The sequence below is a fragment of the Chiloscyllium plagiosum genome, unplaced genomic scaffold (genome assembly GCF_037043375.1).
Source record: "Chiloscyllium plagiosum isolate Xiang-an unplaced genomic scaffold, Cpla_swu_hap1 HiC_scaffold_29, whole genome shotgun sequence".
In the NCBI taxonomy this organism is placed as follows: Eukaryota; Metazoa; Chordata; class Chondrichthyes; order Orectolobiformes; family Hemiscylliidae; genus Chiloscyllium; species Chiloscyllium plagiosum.
This window is the reverse complement of record NW_028270167.1, coordinates 43,399,463-43,410,364: the sequence shown is the minus strand read 5'-3', so window position 1 is coordinate 43,410,364 and position 10,902 is coordinate 43,399,463. Positions and strand designations below refer to the sequence as shown.

The 10,902-nt window shown below is 43.0% G+C and overlaps 1 protein-coding gene across 1 annotated transcript in view; it reads right to left on the bottom strand.

Moving 5' to 3' along the window:
- Window positions 1-212: 212 nt before the first annotated feature.
- The window catches only part of LOC122540532 (zinc finger protein 385B-like), a 105,730-nt gene continuing 95,040 nt past the window's right edge, over window positions 213-10,902 (bottom strand). The window contains exons 6-7 of the mRNA XM_087976543.1: window positions 4,632-4,733; window positions 213-482 (exon numbers count right to left, since the gene is read on the bottom strand). Of these exons, the coding sequence (XP_087832669.1) occupies window positions 267-482; window positions 4,632-4,733 (318 nt within the window). The 3' untranslated portion in view covers window positions 213-266. The remainder of the gene's footprint in view (window positions 483-4,631; window positions 4,734-10,902) is intronic.

Below are 10,902 nucleotides of genomic sequence, written 5' to 3'. Positions count from 1 at the left end.
CCTTGGGAACCCCAATCTCTGAGATGGCTTCTCAACACAATTCCACAAACTACAGAAAGGAAAACATGATTTAGATTTCACCACGGTGTTCGCTGTATTGTTGTGTATTTTGAAGCTATTTAGTCTCCCAAAGAAATACTAATGGAGTCCATGAGCTTACAACGAGAAACTTTTATTTGTTCACAATCTGTTCACAAACACAGTTGATTTGCTGGCTGTCATTAAAAAATTACTTCATATGGCAGACAGCTGCTGCTTTCGCTGAATTAGTATGGGGTAAAGAGGATGGGTCTGTGGAAGATTCGAACCGGCCCTGGCATTGCTTGAAGTAGTGTTATTGGTGGTGCCTGAAAAATGGTGGGAGCTACAGCCGGACGTAGAGGCAGTGTAGATAAGACTGTTGTCATTGCAGAAGTCAAGGGATTGGGCAGGAATCCGGCCTCTACTGACTCCTGGAGCTCATTCTGAAATGGCAGAAACATCTGATGAAATAAGAAAAGTCCTTCATTGGAATATCTTATCCTTGTAAATATTAAACAACAAAACATTAATCTTTAGTTTAAACAGTCTACTTTGTTATTGATCATGGAGCTGACTGACTGATAAGTTTCCACCTGAAGCTTTGTGTCTGAATTTGAGCATCACACTTTGGGAAGGAGGTTGAACATTTCCAAAGGATGCAGAAGGGATTTGCTAGAATGGAAATGGGGATGGGAATTGTCAATTTCTTCACTCCAAGGCTGGAATTGATATCTTTAGAAAATAGAATATTTTGAGGAAATTTCACGTAGCAGTTTAAAATCATGTATTGTTTTTATAGGTAAAAAAAAAGAAAATTGTAGAGGGATCAGTAAACACAGTTCGAAGAGAATTAACAAAAAGAAGCAGAGGGTGAGATGGCAGAGGTCAGGGAGCTTATTTTTCATGGTGATTTATAGTTATCTGGAATGCACTGCCTGAAGGGTTGGGGTGAAGAAGCACTTTCAATAATAGCATTCAGAAGGGAATTAAATAAATATTTGAGAGACAGAAACTCCAGGGAGTAGAGATAAAAGAGAGTAAGTTGGATTAATTCAATAGTTTTAAAGAACTGGCACAAGCTTATTGGGCAGAATGGTCTCCTTCTGTGCTCTGTGAATCTGAGTCCCTGATAAAATGCTTTTAAATTTTCCTGATAGCATTAAATAAGGAGCAGAAGGTCTGAATGATTCTCATCTGTTAGCCCAAAGACAACAACTTCTATCATACCTTTAACATTATCAAGTACTCAAGGTGCTTCATAGGAACACAATTAACCAAGATATGATCCTGAGGCACACCAGGAGCTTTTAGGTCAAGTGATCAAGAGTGGTTAGTTTTAAAGGGGGGAAAGTGAAGTTGAGAGATGGGGAGGTGTGGGGAGCAAATTACAGAGCTTAATGGAGTGATTACAATTAGTATAATTAGGGTCCTTTGTCAAAGTTACATGAAAGATCCTGCACCTCATCCTAGTTATAATATGAATAGAGGATTCTGACAATGGCTAATTACCAAATTTTTATGCTCCCCTCAGGCAGGATGACAGCCATGAGCACCAAACCAACTTTGTGCCCATTGTTCAGCAAGGTGGATAGGCTGGGAGAGAGCACCACCTGGTCATGCAACCAGTGCCCAATAAAATCTCCATCAAGATAAAAACTCTGTTTCTCCCTCATTAACCTGTCACCACTCTCCTTGCTGGGGCATGCCAGTCCATCCCAACAGGTCAATAAAATAAAATAAAGAATCACAGATGTTGGAAATTTGAAACAAAAAACAAAATTGCTGCAGAAATTCAGCAGACCTGGCAGCACCTTGGAAAGTAAGCAGATTAATGTTTTGAGTCCAGTGACTCTGCTTCAGATCCTTCTGAAGAACGACTTGAAACATAAACTCTGCTTTCTCTCTATAGATGCTGCCAGACCTACAGAGTTTCTCCAGCAATTTCTGTTTTTGTCCCAACAAGGCCCCAGACTTGATTCAAAGACCAGCTCCATCACTGCACACTGTCCTCAGGGACCATTGTCCATTTCTGATACAGTTACTGAAACAAGTGAACTGCTAACAATGTGTTGATTAGCTGCTTTCTGAGGCGAGACTTTTTCTTGGAGACAACTGGAGGGCATGGTGACCATTTCATCTCAGGTATACTCTTTCCAAATAACAAGAATTATTGAAGGTGTGTATTCCATTTTACCAATTGTAATGAAAAATTATTACATTAATACATAATTAATACGTATAATGTCATAGAATTCTTACATCTGAAGAGGAAGCCCTTAGAGCTATTGTGTTCTGTACTGATCTTCTGAAGGGGTAACTCACCCAGGGCCACATCCTGCCTTCTCATACAGTCCTGTATATTCTTCCTTTTTAATTATCCCTAAAATGACATGATTGAATCTGCCTTGGATCATTCTTTCAGGCAGCCCATTCCAGATTCTCTTAATTGATGCACTGAATGATTGGCTCTTTGTCCTGAGAATGTGTTCCTATGTTCTAGACTGCTCAATCAGGGGAAATAAATCTCCGCGTTGATCCTGTCAAGCCAGTTTGGGTTGAAACTCTGGGTCAGATATGTTGATGACACCTTTGTAATCATTAAAAACACGGAAATAGAGAAAACACACCGGATCATCAACTCCACACTCACAGGAATCCGATTCACGAGAGAGGAAGAAAAGGACAACCAACTCCAATTCCTAGACGTGATGGTACAGAGAACACCAAACGGAGAATTCACCACAAAGGTACACAGGAAAGCCACACACACAGACCAAGTCCTGAACTATGAAAGCAACCACCCCAATACACACAAACGAAGTTGCATCAAGACACTATTCAAAAGGGCCACAACACACTGCAGCACACCAGAACTGCAAAAAGAGGAAGAGGAACACCTATACAAGGTATTCGCCAAAAACGGATATCCTCACAATTCCATCAACAGATGCCTAAGGGAAAGACAATGGAACGAGGACATGCCGCAACCCAAAGGACTAGCCACACTACCATACATCAAGAACATCTCTGAACTGACAGCCAGACTACTGCGACCACTAGGACTTATAACAGCACACAAACCAACAGCCACACTCAGACAACAACTCACCAGAACGAAGGATCCGATACCCAGCATGAGCAAAACTAACATAGTGTACAAAATCCCATGCAAGGACTGCACAAAACACTATATAGGACAAACAGGAAGACAGCTAACAATCCGCATCCATGAACACCAACTAGCCACGAAACGACATGACCAGCTATCCCTAGTAGCCACACACGCAGACGACAAGCAACATGAATTCGACTGGGACAACACTACCATTATAGGGCAAGCCAAACAAAGAACAGCCAGGGAATTCCTAGAAGCATGGCACTCATCCACAAACTCCATCAACAAACACATCGACCTGGACCCAATATACCGGCCACTACAGCGGACAGCTGAAACTGACAACCGGAAGCGGCAGGGACAGGCCACTATAAATGCCGGAGGAAACACCACAGAAGCGCTTCACAGGAGGCTCCCAAGCACTGAGGATGTCACCTAGACAGGGACGAAACATTTGCAACAAAAACTTCCAGCTCGGCGAACAGAACCACAGCAACGAGCACCCGAGCTACAAATCTTCTCACAAACTTTGAGCAAACATTTTTATTGACTGACAGATAATTGTCTCTGCCAGGATATTTCTATTGGTTGGGTTTTTGAGCATGCAGTTTTGCCATTTTTAAAGTTTTAAATGAGAATCTGACCATTAATAGGAATTATAGCTTGAAAAACAGATTTCCCCATTCACATTCCCAAATTAGCACTAATTCCTCATCATACTCTGTGCTTTCTCAGCTACGTTTCTCAACAATACAATATTCTGGATTGTTTTTTGTCTTTTTTCATGTCTAGGGTCGACTCCTGCTGCAATATGCTTTTTGCATACGTCTGTCCCCAGCTCTGACAGTTCCAGCAGTAACACCAAAACCTGATTCTATGGTCACCTTGTTATCACTGACTCCTAAAGGTTCCTGTACTGACTTATGAGATTCACTTATACCTGGTATCTGTGTATACTTTCTCATTGAACATGGTGAGAAAATTCTCCTGACTGTACTTTAATGACACCTTGCCCCATTCTGTCCTTTACACGATTGTTGTGCGAGTCTGAATGCAAAAAGTAAAGGCCCCATTGCAATTTCTTTCAAACTTGTACCATTGCTTGGCCAATATGCTATACTGAGCATTGTAATGACACCTTTTGATTGCACCATTTGTTTGTTTCTTGTCTCTAAGTCAAATCAATTCTGAACTTAACCCCTCCTCGACATGCTTTTTCTCTATTTTCACATTTGCTTCTATTTCATTTCACTTTTCTTAATGGGCTTAACTTTGTATTTTATAGTCTTAGAATTAGAAATATTATTTGTTCTTGAATAAGAGGGGCTAAGACAATACTTTTCCATTGGGATTAATCCGATCTCCCCTGAGTAATGTAATATCGGATATTTGCTATTTTGGTTCCAGACTGCACTATTGGACACGAGAGAAAGAAAATGAGAAAAACTGGTATTGAAACAGATCCCATGCCTTTCCCCATTCCAGGGACACTTACTGCTGGTGCTTGAACATTGAGTTGTAGCTTCTTTTTTGGACCAGGTTTGGGTTTTGGAGTCTTTCCTGCAACTCTGTCCTTATGCCGTCGACTGGATATATGCTAAAGACAGGAAAAAAGTTCTTGATTTTTTTAGCAGTAAAACATCAGGTCATAAAATCCATCTTTGCAAAAATTGAGCTCTCTTCACTCACTGTTACCCCAAATATCACCTGCCAAATCTTTGCTCTTTCACAACCACCACATTCTAAACTCTCTGAAACACCCTCCCTCCAGGTATAAGCAACTGGGCATGGGACATGTCTGGGCAGTAGTTGTGAAACAGGTGCAAGGAATAATTGTGGGACAGATACAAGTACAAACAGGCCTCTGAGGCAGATACAGCCAGGAGGGTGGGGCATGCAAATAGGGAACATTGGGGAAAACACAGGTGGAGCATGTGGAGGAGGTATAGGTAAGTAGTGTGGAGCAAATATGTGTGGCAAGAGTGGGGAAGATGCAAGTAATGAGGATGAGGACTGTACAGCAAGTGCAGACAGAGATGGTGGGGAAAGTACAGGTGGAGCATTTGTCCTTCCAATGCTACTTCCTTCCTTCTTCTCCCTCCACCCCAATTTTTAAGAAAGATTTTTGTTACTGTTGCACAGCCCCAGTTTTGGCTGTTTGTTGGTTATGTGATTTTTCTTAAAAACATGACACGAAGATGCCAATGTTGGACTGGAGTGGACAACATCAAAAATCAATTAACACCAGGTTTTGGTCCAACAGATTTATTTGAAATTGCAAGCTTTCGGAGCTGTGCATGGTATAATAGAGAGGTAGAAAACACAATATTTATAAGCAAAGCTAGCTTTAAAAATGCAAACTCCATATTCCTTTGTCCCTAGGTAATGAAAGGTTTTATCAATGTACAAGGGGTGATATCTCAGTTAAGACAATGCAGTCTGCACATGTGATCCCGCTTGGACTCTATATATTTCAAACTAAGGTCTGTTCTTTGACAGAAAATAATCTAAAATGAAATAATCCCCCCAGCGCGTGTGTGGTTGTGTGAGAGTGTGAGCGTATGTGCGAGATAGAGAGAATGTGTATGCAAATGTGAGAAGTGTGCACACGTGAGAGAGTGTGTGTGAGCATATGCTTACATCAGCATGTGTGAGTGCATGCATTTGAGTGTGAGTGTATATGCGAATGTGCATATGTAGAAGAGGGTCTGTGTAAGTTGGGAATCTCTATATGGGAGTATATAGTGTGGTTGGGTTACCTGTAGCGAGATATGAACCCAACGTCACGGTTGAGACTATTGCCATGGTTATGGAACTTAGCTATTAGCTCTGCTCAGCAATTTTGCATTGTTGCATATCTCAAAGTCTGCCTTAAAGTAGATGACATTGGCCAAGTCACATGAGTACTTGCTGTGTATATGTTGGGTGGGATTCCCGTGTGCAATGGTAGTATCATGTCCTGCAGAGGTTGCCATGGCAGCATTGTGTGGTGTTTTGGTCGATGTTGACTAAAGGCTGGGTAGTTTGTTGTGAACAAGGTTTGGCAGTTTTCTGAAGGCGAGAAGTGGAGGCGTAGGGAAGGTCGTGACAAGGTATTCATTGTCATTGATGCGTTAAAGGTGCAAAGAACATAGTGAAGTTCCTCTGCTCCTGGGGAGTACTGGATGATGAAGCGTACCCTATTGGTTGTATCCCATGTATGCATTGAGGAGGTCATTATGGTTTTTCACTGTGGCACAATGGAATTGGTGATCGATGAGCTGAGCACAATATCTTGTTCACGTGAGTGCATTCTTCAACAACTTCAGGTGTCCGTCACATTCCTCCTCATCCAAGCAGATCTTGTGTATGTGTAGGGCTTCTCTGTAGGGGGTGGCTGTTTTAAATTTAGAGTGGAAGCTGGTGATGTGTAGCATTGTGAGGTTATCTGTATGTTTGCAGTAGAGTGCGGTGCTGAGGTGTCCTACTTTGATGGAGATGCATGTGTCCAAGAAGGAGACTGATTCTAAAAAGTAGTCCATGGTAAGTCTGATAGTGGGGTGAAACTTGTTGATCTCACTGTGTAGTTGTTTCAGTGATTCCTCGCCATAATACCAACAGAAGAAATTGTCATCAATGTTTCCGGTGGATAGTGCTGGTTAGAAGTTCTGTGTGGGATGAAGAAGTCTTGTTTAATCTTGTGCATGAACATGTTGGCATATTGGGGTGCAAAGCAGGCGGCCTGTCTCCCGAATTAGAGGAGGCCACAGCGGGTGAGTAAACTTTGATTGACTTTATTGAAAAAGCTGAGTGTTCTGGACAGAACAGATGAGGAGGAACAGTTCCCATGGGTGCACGGATCAAGAACAACAGGGCACCAGAGATACCATAATCAGTAATGTAACAATGTGGGCGGCGCGGTGGCACAGTGGTTAGTACTGCTGCCTCACAGCGCCAGAGATTAGATTAGATTACTTACAAGATTAGATTACTTACAATGTGGAAACAGGCCCTTCGGCCCAACAAGTCCACACCGACCCGCCGAAGCGCAACCCACCCATACCCCTAACCTAACACTACGGGCAATTTAGCATGGCCAATTCACCTGACCCAGGTTCAATTCGCACCTCAGGCAACTGACTGTCTGGAGTTTGCACATTCTCCCCGTGTCTACATAGGTTTCCTCCGGGTGCTCTGGTTTCCTCCCACCGTCCAAAAATGCGCAGGTTAGGTGAATTGGCCACACTAAATTGCCCGTAGTGTTAGGTGCAGGGGTAAATGTAGGGGAATGAGTCTGGGTGGGTGCGCTTTGGGGGGTCAGTGTAGACTTGTTGGGCCGAAGGGCCTGTTTCCACACTGTAAGTAATCTAATCTATGACCTCCTCAGGAGACAGACACGGCATGGTACATAGAACATAGAACATAGAAGAATACAGCGCAGTACAGGCCCTTTGGCCCTCGATGTTGCGCCGATCCAAGCCCACCTAACCTATACTAACCCACTATCCTCCATATACCTATCCAATGGTACTTTGGGGAAACCGAGCAAAGGCTACGACAACGGATGAATGGGCACCACACAACAATCAACAGACAGGAGGGTTTCCTCTCAGTTGGGGAACACTTCAGTGGTCCAGGACATTCACCCTCGGACCTTCGGGTGACCATCCTCCAAGGTGGACTTCGGGACAGGCAGCACAGGAAAGTGGCCGAGCAGAGGCTGATAGCTAAGTTAGATAGCTAAGCATAGGGAGGGCCTCAACCGGGACCTTGGGTTCATGTCACATTACAGGTGATCACCATTGCACTACACATACACACTCTCACATACACATGGACACAGGTACACACAGACGCGCATATAGACACCCACACACACCCCAACACTCACATATGCACCCCCTCACAGACTTAAGACACTCTGCACTCACTACACACACACACACACACACTTTCTCACACTCACAACCCCCACCCCAGACAGACACACACCCACATGCACACATATTTTGTGTGGTGAATTTGTACTTGCAGAGTTACATTGCACTTTGCATACATTCATGTAGAACTCTGAGCTCAAAAACTGCATGAATTTATGTAAAACTCTGTTATCTCACTTTTTAGATTAGAATCAATCTAAACATCAGGTCATAGACGGAGAACATGGGGGCTAACACCTTCAACATATTGTCTAGCTATCACCATTGTTAACAGCTAACCCGAGAATGCAACTTTAAAAAAAGGGTTTTGTGATTTACACATGAAAGAAGTGAAACTATCACTGTATTCTAACAGATGAAAGGCTTAACAGACAATCAATTTTTCAATGTATAATTTCAATTACATCACACTGCAAATTTTTGCTATAAATTCTGTGTTATGATCGAGTCCTCCAATATCACCTGATGAAGGAGCATCGCTCCGAAAGCTAGTGTGCTTCCAATTAAACCTGTTGGACTATAACCTGGTGTTGTGTGACTTTTCACTTTGTACACCCCAGTTCAACACCGGCATCTCCAAATCATTAGTAGGAAGGATTAGCAAAACTCCAAAAGCATTCTACGATTATGGGGGATCACATGAGAATGATCAGAGAAAGGACAGGGCCGATCAGAGATAACGGAGCGAATTTGTGCCTGGAGTCGGAAGAGGTAGAGGAGGCCCTAAAATGAGTTTTCTGATTCAGTATTCACTACAGAGATGGACTTTGTTAATAGTGAGAACACCATGGGCCAGGTTAATAGGATGAACAGAATGATATTAAGAAGGTAGATGTGATAGAAATTCTGGGAAGCATCAAGATAAGTCCCCAGGGCTGGACCAGGTTTATCCAAGGTTACTACAGGACATGAGAAATGGGGACCCACGGCGCCTCTGGCAATGATCTTTGCATCCTCACTGTCCACTTGGAGTAGTCCCAGATGATTGAATGTTGTTCCTCTGTTCAAGAAAGGGAATAGGGAAATCCCTGGGAATTATAGACCAGTTAGTCTTATGTCTGTGGTAAGTAAGGTCCTGGAAAGGATTCTGAGAGATAGGATTTATGGTTATTTGGAGAAATATAGTTTGATTAAAGGTAGTCAGCATGACCTAGTCATGCCTCACAAACCTTACTGAGTTATTTGAGAATGTGACAAGACAATTTGATGAAGGTTGAGCAGTGGATGTGGTATATATGGATTTCAGTCAGACATTTGATAAGGTATCCCACAGTAAGTTCATTCAGAAAGTTACGAGGTATGGGATACAAGGAATTTTGGCTAGCTGAAAGAAGACAGTGAGTGGCAGAGGATGGAAAGCATTCTGCCTGGAAGTCAGTGACAAGTGGTGTCCGGCAGGGATCTGTCCTTAGGCCTCTGCTCTTTGTAGTTTTTATAAATGACTTGGATGAAGAAGTGGAGGGGTGGGTTAGTAACTTTGTCGATGACACAAAGGTCAGTGGTGTTGTAGATAGTGTCGAGAGCTGTTGCAGGCTACAACAAGACATTGACAGGATGCTGAGCTGGGCTCAGAAGTGGCAGATGGATTTCAACTTGGACATATATGAAGTGATTCATTTTGGAAGGTTAGATTTGAATGCTGTATGCAGAGTTAAAGACCGGATTCTTAGCAGTGTGGAGGAACAACGGGATCTTGGGGCTCATGTAAATAGATCTCTCAAAGTTGCAACCCAAGTTGACAGAGTTGTTAAGAAGGCATATGCTGTTTTGGCTTCCATTAACAGGAGGATTTGAGTTTAAGAGTGCGAGGTTTTGCAGCAGCTCTATAAAACCCTGGTTAGACCACACTTGGAATATTGTGTCCAGTACTGGTCTCCTCATTTTGGAAGGATGTAGAGGCTTTAGAGAGGGCGATGAGGAAACATACCAGGATGCTGCCTGATTGGAGAGCTTGTTTTATAAGAGGTTGAGTGAGCTAGGGCTTTTCACACTGAAGAGAAGAAGGAAGAGAGGTGACTTGATCGAAGGGTACAAAGTAATGAGTAGATAAGCCAGAGATTCTTCCCTAGGGCAGAAATGGCTGTCATGGGGGATCATAATTTTAAGGTGATTGGAGGAAGGTATGGGGGAGATGTCTGAGGTGGTTTCTTTATGCAGACAGTGATGGGTGCATGGAATGCACTGCCAGAGGTGGATGGCAGTCATTTGAGGGGTGTGTAAGTTAGGTTGATTTTAGATTACGATAAATGCTTGGCACAAGCATCTATGTTCTGTACAGTGGAGAAGGCAATGGAGTGCCATGAGGTGTATTGATCATTTGCAGGGCAAGCACAGACAGATACAATGGACTGAACAGCCTCCCTCTGTAATGTAACTATTTTATAATCCTGTGATGACAGCTTTAGGATGAAGCCTCCGTCAATACAACAGTGAGAGAGTCAACATGGATTAAATCTCTGCAGCAGGAATTGACAGAGCCATGTTGTGATTTATGAGCAAATGAAGCTGATAATGAGTGTACACAGGGCTGTCAGAGAGAAGGGGCAGTAAAATCGGCGTTTCGGGCAAAAGACCTTCATCATCCTGTATTCCTGGTGCCGAAATGTCGATTTTACTGCTCCTCGGATGCTGCCTGAATTGCTGTGCTTTTCCAGCACCACTCTAATCTAGAATCTGGTTTCCAGCATCTGCAGTCCTTGTTTTTACCACCCTACCAGAGAGAAGCATAACGCCCTAATTGTCTCCACTTAAACTTGCCACAAGAATGCTGGTGGTCACTCAATAGAATTCCCTCCCCTCAAGAGTTTTGAAGAAAAGTCTTTGGAACTGTCAAGTTGACTCTGCTTT